At 47.0% G+C, this 20073-nt stretch overlaps 1 protein-coding gene across 1 annotated transcript in view; it reads left to right on the top strand.

The window, feature by feature from the left end:
• WDFY4 (WDFY family member 4) overlaps positions 1-20073 on the top strand; it is a 191490-nt gene that overhangs the window by 80733 nt on the left and 90684 nt on the right. The window contains exons 31-38 of the mRNA XM_077930700.1: positions 1813-1974; positions 2970-3152; positions 4096-4216; positions 6887-7044; positions 9537-9766; positions 10155-10267; positions 11030-11221; positions 13594-13730. Of these exons, the coding sequence (XP_077786826.1) occupies positions 1813-1974; positions 2970-3152; positions 4096-4216; positions 6887-7044; positions 9537-9766; positions 10155-10267; positions 11030-11221; positions 13594-13730 (1296 nt within the window). The remainder of the gene's footprint in view (positions 1-1812; positions 1975-2969; positions 3153-4095; positions 4217-6886; positions 7045-9536; positions 9767-10154; positions 10268-11029; positions 11222-13593; positions 13731-20073) is intronic.

The following is a 20073-nucleotide window of genomic DNA, read 5'->3' as shown; positions in this document are numbered from 1 at the left end:
ATTCTACAGTGGGGAAGGGAAGACTGCCAAATGGTTGGCACTTGGGAGTCAGGCAAAGTGAAGTCACCTTTGAAGGTGACCCAGAAACTACAATTAATCCAGAATGTGGCAGCTAGACTTGTGACTGGGAGTGGCTGCCAAGACCACATTACACCGGTCCTGAAAGACCTACATTGGCTCCCAGTATGTTTCCAAGCACAATTCAAAGTGTTGGTGCTGACCTTTAAAGCCCTACATGGCCTTGGCCCAGTATACCTGAAGGAACATCTTCACCCTCATCATCCAGCCTGGACACTGAGGTCCAGCTCTGAGGGCCTTCTGGTGGTTCCCTCTCTGAAAGAAGTGAGCCTGCAGGGAACCAGGCAGAGGGTCTTCTCGGTGGTGGCACCCGCCCTGTGGAACGCCCTCCCATCAGATGTCATCAGATGACTTTTAGGAGACATCTGAAGGCAGCCCTGTTTAGGGAAATTTTTAACGTTTGATGTTTTATTGTGTTTTTAATATTCTGTTGGAAGTCACCCAGAAGTTATTATTATTATGGAGTAATCACCAGAACAGGGACGCGGGTGGCGCTGTGGGTTAAACCACAGAGCCTAGGGCTTGCCGATCAGAAGGTCGGCGGTTCGAATCCCCGTGACGGGGTGAGTTCCCATTGCTCGGTCCCTGCTCCTGCCAACCTAGCAGTTTGAAAGCACGTCAAAGTGCAAGTAGATAAATAGGTACGACTCCGGCGGGAAGGTAAACGGCGTTTCCGTGTGCTGCTCTGGTTTGCCAGAAACGGCTTAGTCATGCTGGCCACATGACCCAGAAGCTGTACGCCGGCTCCCTCGGCCAATAAAGCGAGATGAGCACCGCAACCCCAGAGTCGGTCACGACTGGACCTAATGGTCAGGGGTCCCTTTACCTTTAATCACCGGAACAAGGAGCATGAAATCCTAGCAACTTTGCCTCACAGGTTGGGGTAGCTGGTCCAAATACATCTGGAGGATCACCTGTTTCCCCATCCCTGATCTAAACTGATCCTAGCATGAACACCTGACTGGCTCAAACGGAAACAGGTAGAAATTGGCACAGGGTGATTGAAAACTGCCACTGCCATAAGTTGGACGTGACCAACAAGCCACCATGTTAGTTAAACCAGGAGTGGGGAACTGTATCTTGGCCAGAGGGCCAGGTCAAAAAGCGCCCAACCCTCCATTGGTCACTTTGACTGTCAGTCATGTGATGTGACTTTGCAAAAATGACCCTGGAGGGCAGATGTTTGATGTTTTGCCGTGCTTGATGTTTTAATTTGTTGGAAGCTGCCCAGAGTGGCTTGGACAACCCAGTCAGATGGGTGGCATATTAATATTAATAATAATTAATAATAAGGCCTGCAGCAGAGATTTCTCATGCTGGGTTAAAGGCTTCTTGAATCGGTATGTTAACAGACAAATCCTATGTTTGTATCCAAGGGACGCAGGTGGCGCTGTGGGTTAAACCACAGAGCCTGGGACTTGTCGATCAGAAGGTTGGCGGTTCAAATCCCCACAACGGGGTGAGCTCCCATTGCTCGGTCCCTGCTCCTGCCAACCTAGTAGTTTGAAAGCACGTCAAAGTGCAAGTAGATAAATAGGTACTACTCCGGCGGGAAGGTAAATGGCATTTCCATGTGCTGCTCTGGTTTGCCAGAAGCGGCTTAGTCATGCTGGCCACGTGACCCGGAAGCTATACGCCGGCTCCCTTGGCCAATAAAGTGAGAGGAGCGCTGCAACCCCAGAGTCAGCCACGACTGGACCTAATGGTCAGGGTTCCCTTTATGTTTGTATCCAGACTCCAGCAGGTACAGAGGATTCGTGGGAGATCACTTACCCAGGGCACATCATGCAGTTCATCTACCTCGTATATCACAAATACTCCGAGGATCCTCTTTGGTACAACTCTGACTTCCTCCAAGCCTTAGCCCTGGTCATCTTTCCCTCTGCAGTATCTCAGGTATGAACAGCCAATTGTTTCATGGGCTTATTATGTTGATTCTGTCCCTCAGAAGACAGTGATGTAGCGACTGTTGACATGAGCAAAATTACATATCTGCGCCCCTAAGTGCAGGATTGCTTTGTTTGACCAGAGTGAGGGTCAAGATCCTAGCATGGGTCCTCTCCACTAGGATCCAAGTCTGGATCATGCCCTTCCCATCGAAATCCACCTCTGTGTCCTTTTCTGTTAGAAACTGATGACACTTTTCTTTTGACTTTAACGTATAACAATTTTTCATTTCTCTTGCTACTAGTTTTTGATGCATACAGTGCTTATAATAATACATAATAAATTTTTATTTATACCCCTCTCTTCCCGGTTCAGAAAACCGGGCTCAGGGTGGCTAACAACAAATTTAAAACACTTAATTGTAGAAGCAGCATAAAATACAGTATAAAAAATGAATAACCATAAAATTCAAAGTTCAGAAATCAGTTTGGGGGAAATCCATCTAATAAGCATTAGATAGTCACCAGGGCTAGCTGGCTGAATCAGTCCTACTTAGCCTCAGATCTGCTAAAATATTAAATAAAAGGATCCAATTTTAAAAATTGTGATATTGCATTGTACTGACTATTATTATTACAGTGGTACCTCGGGTTAAGTACTTAATTCGTTCCGGAGGTCCGTTCTTAACCTGAAACTGTTCTTAACCTGAAGCACCACTTTAGCTAATGGGGCCTCCTGCTGCCGTCGCGCCGCCGGAGCACGATTTCTGTTCTCATCCTGAAGCAAAGTTCTTAACCTGAAGCACTATTTCTGGGTTAGCGGAGTCTGTAACCTGAAGCGTATGTAACCTGAAGCCTATGTAACCTGAGGTACCACTGTAGTATTATTATTATTTTATTTTCTGCACCACCCTTTTCTATGAGAAGCCAAGAATGAATGCCGCTATCCAGTCCAAAATATTGTTTGAAGAATGTCGCTCCCTGATTCTTTTTCTCTTTCTTCAGGGCAGTATTTCACCTTCCAACAGCCTGGCGACTGACTCTGACAGTAAGAAAAACAATGCCATTTCCGCTTCCCTGCACCCTGCTAGGAAACAAGTGTGGGACTTCATCCGCCTCCTCCTGATGGAAAAAATGCTCGTTTTCTCCGCCGAGAGACAGTGGCACCCCTTGGAGTTACTTCTTGAGGTCGGGTCCATATGACAAAAATAGCACCCATCCCTTGATGCTGTGTCCTTATGAAAACACAATAAAACATCAAACATTTAAAACTTCCCTAAACAGGGCTGCCTTCAGATGTCTTCTGAAAGTCAGATAGTTGTTTATTTCCTCGACATCTAGTGGGAGGACGTTCCACAGGGCGGGCGCCACCACCAAGAAGGCCCTCTGCCTGGTTCCCTGTAACTTGGCTTCTCGCAGTGAGGGAACCGCCAGAAGCTCCTCAGAGCTGGATCTTAGTGTCTGGGTTGAAGGGTAGATTAGCCAGCTGTATTACTTTAAAATAATAATAATAATAATAATAATAATAATAATAATAATAATAATAATTACTTATACACCGCCCATCTGGCTGGGTCTCCCCAGTCACTCTGAGTGGCTCCCAAAAGAATATTAAAAACTCAATAAAACATCAAACATTAACAACTTCCCTAAACAGGGCTGCCTTCAGATGTCTTCTAAATGTCAGGTAGTTGTTTATCTCTTTGACATCTGATGGGAGGGCGTTCCACAGGGCGGGTGCCACCACTGAGAAGGCCGTCTACCTGGTTCCCTGTAACCTCACTTCTCGCAATGAGGGAATCGCCAGAAGGCCCTCAGAGCTGGACATCAGTGTCCGGGCAGAACGATGGGGGTGGAGACGCTCCTTCAGGTATACTGGGCTGCTAACCACCAGAGCCTTGAGGTGCAGTGGACAGGAAAAGGGGTGCTTTGAGCTCCCCCACTGTTCCTCTCCCCACTCTTCTCACATGAACTGGGGCTCCATACACAAGCATAGTCTCCTGAATGGGCTTGAAGATTCATTGTTAGAAGTTCCTTGGAGACTCTTGGCTGGGAACAGGCTTTCTCTTTAGGGTCTGCCTTATTGGTACTTCCTGCAGACTCTGATGATTGCTATGTTATTGCTGTGCAGGCTTCTGAGGAGAACGCCACTGCTGAGCAGAAGAGGTGCTTCCAGACAGAGCTGTTACTTTCCATCATAGATATCTTCTACATAATTGGCCAAGAGGATGGAGAGGCCTCAAACGCACAAGGTGAGTGCCGCAAGTAGCTAGGTCTACTCCATATATGGGGAGAAAGAAGGTAGGAAGGCTATGGTTGAAAGACCTACATTGGCTCCCAGTATGTTTCCGAGCACAATTCAAAGCGTTGGTGCTGACCTTTAAAGCCCTAAATGGCCTCGGTCCAGTATACCTGAAGGAGCGTCTCCACCCCCATCGTTCTGCCCGGATGCTGAGGTCCAGCACCTAGGGCCTTCTGGTGGTTCCCTCACTGCGAGAAGCCAAGTTACAGGGAACCAGGCAGAGGGCCTTCTTGGTGGTGGCACCCACCCTGTGGAACGCCCTCCCACCAGATGTCAAAGAGAACAACAACTACCAGACTTTTAGAAGACATCTGAAGGCAGCCCTGTTTAGGTAAGCTTTTAATGTTTGATGTATTATAGTATTTTAATATTTTTTTGGAAGCCGCCCAGAGTGGCTGGGGAGGCCCAGCCAGATGGACGGGGTATAAATAATAAAATTATTATTATTATTATTATTATTATTATTATTATTATTATTATTATTATTATCATTATCATTATCATTATGGATCACTGGTCAACATCAAGTGGACCAGACCAACTGGTGGTGCTAGGAGTCTTCCGGAACTCAGTGGACTTGGGACTCAGCTACATTAGTAAAATAAAATTTTAAAAAGATTTTTAAATGCATTATAACACTGGGACACCAGATGGCGCTGTGGAGTACCGTCTTTCAGCAATGTGATTTCCCACACGTTTTCCTGAAAAATTTTTTTTGAAGTGTCTAGATCCAGCCTTGGTCTGATCCAGCGAGAGACATTTCTTATGTTCTTTGAAGCAAGAGTGCTCACGACCACTCAACATATATTACCAATATCCTATCTATAAAAAGGTGCTTAGCGCTTTTGCCCTTTAAATGTAAAATGTATAGAAAGGGAGCACAGAAAAAGTGCATTTGAGTGACATTTCCCCCCTCTAGAACTCAGGATAGTCCAATGAATGACAGGCTGCAGACTTAGTACAGACATAAGGAAGTGCTACTTCACAAAATATTCATGGGATTTGTTTTCACAAGATGTGGCAATGACTACTATACAGATTAGGAATGAGCTAAATCAATATTTCTGGGTTGTGTCATTTTCACGTGGGTTCATAAATCTGTTCCGTCACATTTCCTCATCAACCTGTGAATTATTATTATTTTTATTATAAAGAAAATACGTACGATAGTTTGTATCCATCATGTATTTTAAAATGTGTTTCCTCACGAAACGCATATTTAAATTGGCAATTTGTCTCAGTGCATGAATTTCTAAATGTATCGTACCCCAAGATGCAGATTTTAAAAATACGCTTTGGATATATTTTCTGAGCTGAATTTAAAAGCACTTGAACCTCCTTATAATTGTAACTTCATTCAGTCTCCTTCAAACAAACAAACAAATGACTTTCTCCTTGCCACCCATGGGTGTTGCCAGATTCTGTCCAACAATATTTTTTTTTGTGGCGTGGGGATTCCAGAGGTTATTTGCAGAGTCCCGCTATCCAAATCATGGGGACGTGGGTGGCGCTGTGGTCTAAACCACAGAGCCTAGGGCTTGCCGATCAGAAGGTTGGAGGTTCGAATCCCCGCGATGGGGTGAACTCCCGTTGTTTGGTCCCTGCTCCTGCCAACCTAGCAGTTCGAAAGCATGTCAAAGTGCAAGTAGATAAATAGGTACCGCTCCAGCGGGAAGGTAAACGGCGTTCCGTGCGCTGCTCTGGTTCACCAGAAGCGGCTTAGTCATGCTGGCCACATGACCCGGAAGCTGTACGCCGGCTCCCTTGGCCAATAAAGCGAGATGAGCGCCGCAACCCCAGAGTCGTCCGCGACTGGACTTAACGGTCAGAGTTCCCATTACCATCTAAATCATTAACCTAGCACGATATAATTTGTGTCTAGCAAGCCACGTGAGCAAATGGTTTAGATGAGGTTTATTTTTTAGACTCTGGATAGCATAGGACCAGGGACCCGGGTGGTGCTGTGGGTTAAACTACAGAGCCTAGGACTTGCTGATCAGAAGGTTAGCGGTTCGAATCCCTGCGATGGGGTGAGCTCCTGTTGCTCGGTCCCTGCTCCTGCCAACCTAGCAGTTCGAAAGCACCTCAAAGTGCAAGTAGATAAATAGGTACCGCTCTGGCGGGAAGGTAAACGGCCCTTTCCGTGCGCTGCTCTGGTTCACCAGAAGCAGCTTAATCATGCTGGCCACATGACCCGGAAGCTGTATGCCGGCTCCCTCGGCCAATAAAGCGAGATGAGCGCCGCAACCCCAGAGTCGGTCACAACTGGACCTAATGGTCAGGGGTCCCTTTACCTTTACCCTTACTATCTAAATCATTAACCTAGCACGATATAACTTGTGTCTAGCAAGCCACGGGAGCAAATGGTCTGGATGAGGTTTCTTTTTAGACTCTGGATAGCATAGGACCTATGCCATTGGGAAACAACACAGAAAGTGATGTAAGGAGCACAAGTTACCAATTGCCAATGAGGATCTGGTGTCTAGGGGATGAGCTTGGCTCTTTAATGATCTAACACTCCTGGGTGCATCAGCAAGATAAACTTGCTGTTTTCCACACCCTTGTCCCCTTTTCGATCCACTACGTTACAGAAATGGAAACCTTCTTTTCTACCTTGCAGGGAACGGTGGTGCCAAAAATGCTTCGGAGCCGGCCATGCCTTCACTTCTCGTGAATATTTCCTATTTTATCCAGAAGCTGGTAGAGAAGCTTTACGCAGGAATGTTTGCCGCTGACCCTAGAAAAGTTATTCTTTTCCTTGCAGAGCAAGTGATTGTGGTAAGGGGCTTCTTTGCTTACTTTCCAATGCAGCTCTAAAGTCTCCTGGTGCAGAAAATTATCCCAAAACTTCGTTCTATCAAATTTAATTTCCATGGGAGGAGGTGGTAGTTTTGACAGCTCCCTGGTTATATTCTTGTGCAGTCTACTTGGATGGGGAAAACAGTGGTTGGATACAGAAACTCCCGCACAAGAGAGGTGGGGGTAAAGAATAATTATTGTGATGCACACCCCATTATGCATCTTACCAAAAGCAGTGGGGGAGAAGACAACAGCTTCAAAGCCAGGGCACACTATCAGCAGATCAAACTGCGCACACAGAATAGGTGTGAGGCTTGTGGAAGCATACTACAACTACAGATTTATTAATCATAAATCAGGACAAAGAAACATGTCGTCTCTCTCTCTCGTCTTCTCAGAGAGAATGGGGAAAAAGCAAAAGCTATACACAACGGAAGTTCCCAGCAAGCTGTGCTGGAATGTAAACAGACATGTGACACGCAACAGTTTCACACGTCTGCTCCTTAAGGTGGAATGGAAATGTCAACAGATTCCCAGACCATCTGCGGGCCAGATTTAGAAGGCGATTGGGCCGACCCCGGCCCCTGGGCCTTAGTTTGCCTACCCATGTTCTAGCTGGTTCAGCTTACTCTCATGTGTGGAGTACTGATGCGATAGCTATCTTCAAATATCTGAAGGATCGTCGCACGGAAGATGGAGCAAGCTTGCTTTCCCCCCTGCTCCGGAGTGTAGCACCCAAATCAGTTGATTCAAATTACAAGAAAGGAGCTTTTGACTCGACATTATGAAGAAATTTCTGACAGCAAGAGCTGTTCAACAGTGGAATGGGCTACCTCAGAAGGTATCCATCTTCAGAGGTCTTTAAACAGAGGCTGGATGGCCATCTGTCATGGATTTTTTAAAAGCTGTGGTGATGGTATTGCAGGGGGTTGGAAAAGATGACCCTTAGGGCAGGGGTCAGCAAACTTTTTCAGCAGGGGGCCGGTCCACTGTCCCTCAGACCTTGTGGGGGGCCGGACTATATTTTGAAAAAAGAAAATGAACGCATTTCTGTGCCCCACAAATAACCCAGAGATGCATTTTAAAGAAAAGGACACATTCTACTCATGTAAAAACACGTTGATTCCCGGACCGTCTGCGGGCCGGATTGAGAAGGCAATTGGGCCGCATCCTGCCCCCGGGCCTTAGTTTGCCTACCCATGCCTTAGTGCAGTGTTTCCCAACCTTGTGCCTCCAGCTGTTTTTGAACTACAACTCCCATCATCCCTGACTAGCAAGACCAGTGGCAAGGGATGATGGGAATTGTAGTCCAAAAACAGCTGGAGGCACAAGGTTGGGAAACACTGCCTTAGGGTGTCTTCCAGCTCTGTTATTCTATGATTCTTACAAGGGCTTCATGGTGGCAAATGATGGGCAGGCATGTCTCCACTATATGCAGTTTCACCCAAGTCTCTGTCCCCTACCCACAAGTCCTTAAATACCCTTTTCAAGATGGGTGTGAGCAGTGGCTTTTCCCCCTTTAAAAAAAATGTTTAGGGGTACTCTCATTTTGACTCAAGAAAACCACCATTTTATAGTTCAAATCTGGGGAAATTAATACAGTCAATGGACGAAACTGACCACTCACCGTGCTAGATTTCAACTCCTACTTCACACATTAAATGCCCGCTTCTGCCTGAGACTCAGAAAACACAGTGACAGGAAATGAGGCCGCCATCGGGGGTAGCAACGGAACTGATGATTCACTGTGCTAGAGAAGAAACTTTTTTTAAAAAAAAAAACAATAATTAATTTATTCTCCTATTAGATTTACAAAATGTTTAGGGGTATGCATACCCCTGCATCCCCCCAAGAAAAAAAGCACTGGGTGTGACAGACACTCCAGTCCTGAACAACCAAAACACAATTCGATGAGTGATACACCAGAAGCAAACAAATCTACATGACGGTGAAGTTGCTTGACAACCTAGAGCAGCGGTTTTCAACCTGTGGGTCCCCAGATGTTGTTGGACTACAACTCCCATCATCCCTGAGCTCTGGCCTTGCTAGCTAGGGGGTGATGGGAGTTGTAGTTCAACAACATCTGGGGACCCACAGGTTGAGAAAGGCTGACCTAGAGGAACATGCCTGCTTCCATCTTGAACAAGAAGGCATTTTCAGTAACGAAAAAGGGCAATTTGACTATTTTTTTTTGCTCCATGCAAAAAGGGGTCCACTATTTACTAAGGCCTGAATCTTGGATGCTGGGTCTAGATCCAAAGGAAAGTTGGCTTTATGCCAGGCATGGCCAAACTTGACACTCCAGATGTTTTGGGACTACAACTCCCATCATCCCTAGCTAACAGGACCAGTGGTCAGGGATGATGGGAATTGTAGTCCCAAAACATCTGGAGGGCCAAGTTTGGCCATGCCTGCTTTATGCTCAGACCCAGATCTGCTATGTTCTGATGCTTCTTATTTTCTTCTTCCAGGTCACAGAAAAGGGTTTTCTCCACAAGGAAGCCGTCCTAAGCATTCTGTACAGCAACTTGAACCGAGCCATTCTGTACTACCTGTCTACCTCCCTTCCTGATCAGCAGAGGCTGCTCAGTGTTCTACAGACTCTGCAGCAGCAGTGGGACGTCATCTTTGCAACGCACAACTCTAGCCTGGACTTCACCACCTGCCTTCTGTATTGCCTGTTGCAATTCAGGCCCATGAGGTAGCAGAGCCGTCTTTCCCATAGGGCTTGGTGGTGCGTCGCACCAGGGCGCCAGCCTCTCAGGGGCGCCCCGGCAAGTGGGGGAGCTGTGTAGCTTTGCCGGAGGCCTCCCCTTTCCCTGCATGCCCTCCAGCTGCGCCCTGCCAACCATAAGGCTGGTGGACGTGCAGCTTCCCTCCCAAGCCTCCCGCAGAGGCCCTTATACAGTTCTATGGCATGGCCACATTTGTAAGACCGTGCATGGTTTTGCTCAGCCTGTCCCCAAAAGAACTGACTCTGCGACGTTTTGCATGTGCTCCTCTAATGATCTGTGATCCGGTTGGGTGTCCCCCCAATAACTGTAAGCAAACGTGCTGTTCATTCAGTCATGCCATGCCTCTGTTTACAGCATCGATCCAGAAAACCATGAAGCAAAGCAGAGAGCAATGTCGGATTCCCGTGTTTTCCTGGACCCAGGCGAAGGAGGGGGGAGGATGGATGATACCTCTGCTTTAAAGAATGGTAATGTATACAAACGCGGGTGGTGCTGTGGGTTAAACCACAGAGCCTAGGACTTGCTGATCAGAAGGTTGGCGGTTCGAATCCCCGCGACGGGGTGAGCTCCTGTTCCTCGGTCCCTGCTCCTGCCAACCTAGCAGTCCGAAAGCACGTCAAAGTGCAAGTAGATAAAGAGGTAGCACTCCGACGGGAAGGTAAACGGCGTTTCCGTGTGCTGCTCTGGTTCACCAGAAGTGGCTTAGTCATGCTGGCCACATGACCCGGAGGCTGTACGCTGGCTCCCCTTGGCCAATAAAGCGAGATGAGCGCAGCAACCCCAGAGTCGGCCACCACTGGACCTAATGGTCAGGGGTCCCTTTACTTTTAATGTATACAAATAATGGGGGTTCTCTTAGGATAGCACTGTGTTACACTGTGTTCCTCCAAAAGCTTGCCACACTATGACAGTGAACGCTCACACCTTCCCTTGTGGGCGCCCTTTGCAGGACTGTGCGCAGCACCTCAGGCCACGTGGGACTCACCAGCTGGTTGGGCTGGCCCGCCTCCCTGTGCTACTCATTGGGGGTTCCCACCAAACCCCAGTTAACCTATCCGCACTGTTGGGAGGCGAGGCCAGTTGCATAAATTGGAGCTGATTTGTCTGGAAGCTCAGCCAGGCTGATAGCAACAGTTGTCCTAAGTCCCAATTCTAGAAGGGGAAATTACCTTGCTTCCTGGTGGCACCTTCTCCCACCAAACACTTTCCCCATTTTTCTTTGTTTCTAGTTCAGCAAGACATCTGGAAGACAACTGAAGCCATCTGGATCCAACTTCTCTCTCAAAGGAGAAAGGATTTGGAAGATGCCTACAAGATGTCTCTCTCTACAGAGACAGCAGTCAGCGCTGAGAAACTGAAGATGACCGACACGAGTCCTTTCTGGGAGGAAATCATGAGAAAGGCTTGGAAGCATTTTCTAGGTCTCTGTTCTTGAGTCATGCAAAGCTTTTAACAGAATCAACTTCACAGAATGTTTTTTTTTTTAAAATGGCTTGGAGACTGGTCTCTTTTGGAGTTACCTGTCATGATACCATTTGATAAGGTAAAAGGTAAAGGGACCCCTGACCATTAGGTCCAGTCGTGACCGAATCTGGGGTTGCAGCACTCATCACGCTTTATTGGCCGAGGGAGCTGGTGTACAGCTTCTGGGTCATGTGGCCAGCATGACTAAGCCGCTTCTGGCGAACCAGAGCAGTGCACGGAAATGCTGTTTACCTTCCTGTCGGAGCGGTACCTATTTATCTACTTGCACTTTGATGTACTTTCGAACTGCTAGGTTGGCAGGAGCAGGTACCGAGCAACGGGAGCTCACCCCGTCACGGGGATTCGAACCGCCGACCTCCTAATTGGCAAGCCCTAGGCTCTGTGGTTTAACCCACAGCGCCACCTTGTAAACTTTACCATGACATTTTGCTGCCTGGTGTCAGAAGGCAGGATAGGCCATTGATATTCCCCTCACGAAAGTTCATAGAAATCAGGTCAGCTGACAGGATGTCCCCTCCCAACTCTCTGAGAGTCACATGGCTTTCTCCAGGCAGGCAATCACCTGATTCGTTTCAGTTTACACCACCAAAAGGAGATGGTGACCCAAGCAAGGCAAAGACTGATGGGCCCAGAGGTTGGGAATGAATGTAAAACTAAGGCAAAGTCAGGATCCTGGATGAAGACCAAGACGCAGTTTAAGTTTAAGACCACATTGAGCAGTGTACCATCCCCTGACTGCATTTGGCCTCCTAAATGGCTGGTGCCATTTTCTACAGCCATTGACTTCTTCTAGGCTGCAGTAATCATCATCATCATCATCATCATTCAATATATATACCCCGCCCTTCTGGCTGGGTTTCCTCAGCCACTCTAGGCGGCTCCCAACAGAATATTAAAAACACAATAAAACATTAAACATTTAAAACTTCCCTAAACAGGGCTGCCTTCAAATGTCTTCTAAAAGCCAGATAGTTGTTTATTTCCTCGACATCTGATGGGAGGGCATTCCACAGGGTGGGTGCCACTACCGAGAAGGCCCTCTGCCTGTTTCCCTGTAACCTCACTTCCTGCAGTGAGAGAACCACCAGAAGGCCCCCAGAGCTGGACCTCAGAGTCAGGGCTGAATGATGGGGGTATAAGAAAGTGTTCACAAGAGCAGAATTCAGGGCCCCCACTCCCCTGTCTGTCTCTCTTTTTCTTGATTTAAAAATAACTTTTATAAACAAGGATCACAGGAATGATAAATGATACAAAAAAAATAGACCAAGTCTTCTTATGTCATTCGCACATCACAAAAATACAACACGTGGTTCATTAATAGTGGTCAATGTATAAGTTCTTGGTTGGTGAATTTACCATAGCTAAATGTCCAATAGGGAGCCCTTGCGATTAGATTAAGTATGAGTAAGAGTCATTTTTCCTCTTAGGTCACCAATGAAACATAATATAAAGTGTTGGTATACTATAGGTGAATGTGTTAGGGTTGCTTCCTGTTGTTGTTGTTATGAAATGAGCTGAGGCGATTATCTGGAGTTCCTCAGATTTCTTTCTCCCTTATCTGGAGTTAATTTGGGTCCAACCAGCACATATGAGTGTTTGGTGGGTAATGAAAGGACTGTCCCAAACCCAAGATACCTTAAGGGGCTGGTATGTGACCATCTAGGGACGCGAGTGGTGCTGTGGGTTAAACCACAGAGCCTAGGACTTGCCGATCAGAAGGTCGGCAGTTCGAATCCCCATGACAGGGTGAGCTCCTGTTGCTCGATCCCTGCTCCTGCCAACCTAGCAGTTTGAAAGCACGTCAAAGTGCAAGTAGATAAATAGGTACCACTCCGGCGGGAAGGTAAACGGTGTTTCCGTGCGCAGCTCTGGTTCGCCAGAAGCGGCTTAGTCATGCTGGAAGCTGTACGCCGGCTCCCTCGGCCAGTAAAGCGAGATGAGCGCCGCAACCCCAGAGTCGGTCATGACTGGACCTAATGGTCAGGGGTCCCTTTACCTTTACCTTTATGTGACCACCCACATTTGCCATCTTATTTGGGTTTTAAGCCAATGTTACTATAATGACTTATGTAAAAAAATATCGGGGATTTTTGTTTGCTGATAATTTTTTGCTAGGTCGCCTCCACCACACTTGTAGAACTGGGGAGAGGGGAGGACTTTTAAACTGGTGTGGACACGCTTTCAACTTACCGTAAATCCCATGCGCATACCTGGTTCATGTTCTTTGTACCTTCTGACGTATTTCCTAACCTGTAGAAACCTTTGCCTGCTTTGGTTTCAACAACTGTTTCTTCCCCTTGGTCTTCAGCGTCAGAAAAGAAAATTCCCCAGAGCAAGATTCCAGCTCAGCCTTCAGACAAGCCGCGTTCTTGGAGTGGAAGCTGGTCTCCAGCGGTGAAACTGACCCCCAGCCGGAACCTGAAGCAGACAGGATACAAAACGCAGGTAACATGCATCTTCTGATCACCTGAACAAATCTTAGGCTTTAGGCAAGGCGTCTGGTAAGAAAAAACAAAACTCAAAGGGCCTTGGCAAGTGCCTGGCATCAAACCAGGGTGGTAAAGCAGGGGCGAAAGTAGTCTTTATTTCCCTCGGGTCAAAGACCCAGTTTGGCACCCCCAAGTGCATTTCTGTGCGTGCGTGTGTGTGTGTGTGTGTGTGTGTGTGTGTGTGCGCGTGCACACACACACACACACACAGGCTGGGAGCCTCAATGGCCCCCCTCTAGAGACTTCACCCAGGACAAAAAGCCAGACTAGCTTTGCCTCAAAATGTATCTGCTACTTTTTGTTTGTTTCTAGAATTTTACTTTTTTTTACAACATATCAAAAACATTCACAACACTTACCCCATATTTCATATCTATACATTTTAAGAATTGCCAAACAATTATTAACTTCCTCTTTAAACTGTTAAATTTTTACAGAACCCAACGTAAGAATGAAGACTGTTCTGTTTCAGCTTTATTTATTCTCAAGTTCTTTAAAAAAACCCTCTGTTATTATATATTAAAAACAACAACAACAACAACAACATTTTTTTATTTATAGCCCGCCCATCTGTCTGGGTTTCCCCAGCCACTCTGGGTGGCTCCCAACAAAATATTACAGAATAAAACTTCAAACATTAAAAACTTCCCTAAACAGGACGGCCTTCAGATGTCTTCTGAAAGTCAGATAGTTGTTTATTTCCTTGACATCTGGTGGGAGGGCGTTCCACAGGGAGGGTGCCACTACCAAAAAGGCCCTCTGCCTGGTTCCCTGTAACCTCACTTCTCACAGAGAGGGAACCGGCAGAAGGCCCTCAGAGCTGGACCTCAGTGTCTGGGCTGAATGGTGGAGACGCTCCTTCGGGTATACTGGGCCGAGGCCATTTATTTTTACTTATAATCTACATCAGGGGTCAGCAAACTTTTTCAGCAGGGGGCCGGTCCACTGTCCCTCAGACCTTGGGGGGGGGGCAGACTATATTCTGGAAAAAAATATGAACGAATTCCTATGCCCCACAAATAACCCAGAGACGCATTTTAAATAAAAGCACACATTCTACTCATGTAAAATCACGCTGATTCCTGGACCATCTGTGGGCCATATTGAGAAGGCAATTGGGCCGGATCCAGCCCCCGGGTCTTAGTTTGCCTACCCATGATCTACACCAATGTGGCCTATGCCATGTTCGTAACAGTTCATCCACTCCATCCGATCCCTGTTACTAAACAGAATAATTTATCTAGAAAGTTTATTTTCCTCAGATTTCTTTCTCCCTTCCCTGACTCCCATCCAGTTAAACCCAGCTCTTAATACCCCACTCAGTGATTGCAGGTACTGTACCTCTGCCTTTTCCTAACAATGTGCTATTAAAATTCCACATTAAATTAAAAACCCTATTCCCGTTATTTATTTGTGGCCAATTTTCTTGTTTTGAGTTGAAAATGAAAGATAGGAAATGTGGAGGGCCTAAAAATGTAAAGGAGGCAGCGATCCGTGGGGGTAAGAGAGGTTTGACTGGGAGTTGCGTGGGAGAAAAAGTCATCTCCTCTGACACTGAGGTCGCGACCCAGTCGTTCTCCGTCTGCTAACGTCTTGAGTCGAAATATATTTGTTATCAGCATAATTTGGGCTTTTTCTCCAGCAGTGCAAAGTACAGCAAATGTTTAATAAGAAGGCTCAAGGCTTGTCCTTTTCCTCCTTTTGTTGAGCGACTCGCTTCCAGGTGTGCTGTGACTCCATGATACAATTGAGTGCTGGCACCAACTATTTGCCTTGGGGTCTGTTTAATTATTTCTTAAAATTAATTTTGATTATTACAGCTGATTACACCTCAGTGAGCAAAGTAATTGATATTTGTTAATGCATCCCAAGGAACGCTTTGTACAACATGCTTTTTGCTGTTGAAGGTTAAAGACTGTTATTGGTTTTCCCCTAAATATGCCCACATCATTAGTTCTCGCAGCAGAAAAGGTTGCCATCTGGAAAAGGCAGCACAGAGACATTATTCAGGCACAAGTGCATGAAATTGGTGTTTCTGCGTCTTCTGTCTTTCTTCGCTGAAAGGGAGAGGCTCATAATTAAAGGAAGAGCTGGGTTCTGGGACATTACTCATTTTGTGTTCTTCTTTATCATGTCAGCGCCTGACAGCTCCGAATCTGATAAATTGTGCTTTCTAGTGTGACACGGAACCAAGTTTCCAAATCTTTCCCTGCTCCAGGCAGTTGTGTGTTTATGTGCTTCTTAGGCCGGCCGGCCTGCTCTGCAGTGGACAAAGATACTTGCAAGAGATTGTCTCTGTAGCAGTCAGATACACAAATGGGTGCAGACTTATTTTTCATGAAAGCAAGATGGCTTGAGTGTCTCCCCTAAGGCCAGACCTGACCTTCTTTTAGCTCTGGTGCACTTTGCAAAGAGATTAGCCGAGTGTGAGGATGGCTGTTTGACTAGGACTCAATTTAAGTCAAATACCATGGCTTAACCAGTGGCCAGCAATAAATAAATCAATGTTGTTCAGACAGAAAAGGAGCAGAAATAGGAAGTCGTTTAGTGATATTTCCAATCAAATTTTGTTCAGTTTTTGACTACTTTTTAAGAGTAAATTTAATACGTGAGTGTCAAGCACTTCCTTTCAAAATTTGGATTTGGTAAGTTAAAAAATGGTTTACTTACAAATTTTCCAAAGGTCAGATTTATGCGCTTTTCGATACAGGAGTCAGAAAAGTTGCACAGGCAGTAAAACGAAGCTTAGTTACAAAGTGGCAAAAGTTCCGAGACTATTGGCATAGGAACTCAAGAGGGGCTGGTGAGATCCATGCAGCTGAGCTGGAGCAACCAGCTCAAACCTTTTCACATGCTGAGCTTTTCAACTAGACTGAATACAATAGGCTTGATTACCTGTTTCCTCCCAAGATGCTGGGAAGTGATAAGTCCTGCAGGACACCTTACTCTATGGCATTAACCCCTTCGTGTATTAATTAGACTTAACCATATTGGTCTTATGAGGCTGGTTATCCCAGTGGCATAGCTTACCTTACTGCCACCCGGGGCGGACAGGCACACCTGAAGGTGCACACACAAGGGGTGCAGAGGGAGCGTGGGTCTCCAGAGCTCCCTTGCACGCAGGAGCCCAGCCAGGGAGAGGGGCAGCTTCCACCCTGCGGGAAGCTTCTACCCTGACCCGGAAGCCTGACCCAGGAGTGCACAGCCTGGTGGCGCCCGGCCATTGTTCAAGCTTCAGCCTAGTGGAGGGGTGGGACACAGATATGCTGCCACTGCCTCTCCCCTCCTCACCAGTGCCTCTGCCCCCAGGTCAGGCCTGACTCCCGGGGGCCAGGAGGGCTAGACCTGGCTGCGCTACACCAGGTTATCATGCCTCGCACAACGGAGCCTTGGGTTGGGGCAGAGATGCTGCCTCTCTCCTCCCCTGCTTCCACCCCCCGGGTCAGGCCTGACCAGGGAGTGGAGCCACTGGGCCAACATGCGAGGTTGGGAGAGCAGCCTCCATTGCGGCCCAGCCTTGGCCCGCTCGCCCTCCCTCTCTCTTGCTCGGCTTAGGGGCAGCACTCGGTGCAAGCAGGCATTCCTTTGCCGACCGAGAGTAAGAGCTTCCACCGCCAGCAGCCTAAAGGGCAACTGGGCACGGCTTGGCCTTGTCTCCCTGCAGCTTAGTGCCGCCCCCCGGGCACCCCCCAAGCTACGCTAGTGGGTTATCCCACATGGTTTTTGTCACTTCTGTATTTGGCTACAGCGAGGAGAGAGATAAACAAGGGCCCAGGTTGGGTTGACACCTTGGCTTAGCACACTGAAGTGTAAGGTAAAGGATGGTTAAGTCCAGACAAAGGTTGCGGCGCTCTTCTTGCTTCAGGCCAAGGGAGCCGGTGTTTGTCCACAGACAGCTTTCCGGGTCATGTGGCCAGCATGACTAAACCGCTTCTGGCACAACGGAACACTGTGACGGAAACCAGAGCGCACGGAAATGCCATTTACCTTCCTGCCACATTAGTACCTATTTATCTACTTGCACTGGCGTGCTTTCGAACTGCTAGGTTGGCAGGAGCTGGGACAGAGCACCGGGAGCTCACTCTGTCGTGGGGAATCGAACCACCGACCTTCCAATCAGCAAGCCCAAGAGGCTCAGTGGTTTAGACCACAGTGCCATCAGCTCCCTATGGAAGTGTAGGAGCAAAAAGGAGGAGGGACAAGCGAAACTGCTGTGAGCTCCTCTCTGGCAGCCTGTATGTTCTTGCAATCCTAAAAATCCATAGTCTAGCTTGACATGTTGTGTGAACCAGATCAGTGAGTGCCTGATTGGAAGATTACAACTTGTTATAGAAGATCTCTAAGGATGGTCTGAAGCTCAACATAAAAAAACCCAAATATCATGGCCACTGGTCCCATCACCTCCTGGCAAATAGAAGGGGAAGAAATGGAGGCAGTGAGAGATTTTACTTTCTTGGGCTCCATGATCACTGCAGATGGTGACAGCAGCCACAAAATTAAAAGACGCCTGCTTCTTGGGAGAAGAGCAATGACAAACCTAGACAGCATCTTAAAAAGCAGAGACATCACCTTGCCAACAAAGGTCCGTATATTTAAAACTATGGTTTTCCCAGTAGTGATGTATGGAAGTGAGAGCTGGACCATAAAGAAGAAAGGTAAAGGTAAAGGGACCCCTGACCATTAGGTCCAGTCGTGACCGACTCTAGGGTTGCAGCACTCATCTCGCTTTACTGGCCAAGGAAGCCGGCGTACAGCTTCTGGGTCATGTGGCCAGCATGACTAAGCCGCTTCTGGCGAACCAGAGCAGCGCACGGAAACGCCGTTTACCTTCCCGCCGGAGCGGTACCTATTTATCTACTTGCACTTTGACGTGCTTTCGAACTGCTAGGTTGGCAGGAGCAGGGACCGAGCAACGGGAGCTCACCCAGTCACAGGGATTCGAACCGCCAACCTTCTAATCGGCAAGCCCTAGGCTCTGTGGTTTAGACCACAGCGCCACCCGTGTCCTATGCCAGAAGAAAGGGGACAGCAAATGCCACTGAGCTCGGTGAAACATCTAATTAAACATTTTTAGGATTGCTCAAGGGACGTGGGTGGCGCTGTGGTCTAAACCACTAAGCCTAGGGCTTGCTGATCAGAAGGTCGGCGGTTCGAATCCCCCATGATGGGGTGAGCTCCTGTTGCTCGGTCCCAGCTCCTGCCAACCTAGCAGTTTGAAAGCACATCAAAGTGCAAGTAGATAAATAGGTACCGCTCCAGCGGGAAGGTAAACAGCGTTTCTGTGTGCTGCTCCGGTTTCGCCAGAAGCGGCTTAGTCATGCTGACAAACATCGGCTCCCTCGGCCTGTAAAGCGAGATGAGCGCCATAACCCCAGAGTCGTTCGCGACTGGACTTAACTGTCAGGGGTCCTTTACCTTTTTAGGATTTCTCTGCTGTTCATGTTGTGTTAAGGAACGGTCTACCAAGCTGAATTGCACAAAGCCCTTTGCAGACATGGGGTTTGCATAGCAACTAAAGCAAGCAGGCGGTACATGTCAAAATCCCTTTTGAGACTTTCTCTTGCTATTATGTTTGGTCTGCTATTTCTATTCTTTCAAGAGCCAAACAAGCAAACATATAATTATATTTCTGTGCATCATTTGTGTAACATCTTTATCTTCATAATAGAAGGATAATTAACATCACTAATTATCTAATTAAGTTCATTAAGCATCTACCGACAGTGCACTATGAAGCTGACATTATGTTCCACTGTCAACAAATGCTTTGATTTCTTAAGTAATTAAAATGTAAATTAGCATGCCATTAAATACACAAGGGGAGTTTTGAATCTGAAATTCATTTCAAAACTGCTCATGGCAACCCTCTTTTTTTTTGCTTTCCTTCAGTGAAACCTATTGCTATTAATGATGTATATTAAACTCTTTCCCCTTTGCAACATGAATGCCTGCTTTGATAACTAGCTTGCAACTAGAACACTGTGATGTAGCAAAAGGCAGGGAAATCATGTGAAGATACTGATCTGGGTGGGTTTTGTGAGTCCAGGAAGCTGTCTCTGGTTTGTATTACTGAAATATATGTTAATTTGCGACACCATTGCTCACACAGAGAGACCGCAGGTACATATATGTTGGTCTAGCGACATGTTACCTAAACGTTTCATAATATGACTTTGGCTTTGAGGTTCTTGTGAATGAGGGAGGCCTTGAATCTTATGTCATCAAATGAATCAGAATCAGAAGAATCTTTATTTGCATCAGCCACTTTTGTTGTTTAGTCGTTTAGTTGTGTCCGACTC

Source organism: Podarcis muralis, chromosome 6 (genome assembly GCF_964188315.1).
Source record: "Podarcis muralis chromosome 6, rPodMur119.hap1.1, whole genome shotgun sequence".
Classification (NCBI taxonomy): domain Eukaryota; kingdom Metazoa; phylum Chordata; class Lepidosauria; order Squamata; family Lacertidae; genus Podarcis; species Podarcis muralis.
Note: the sequence above shows the minus strand (reverse complement) of the source record. Positions and strands in the feature narration are given on the sequence as shown.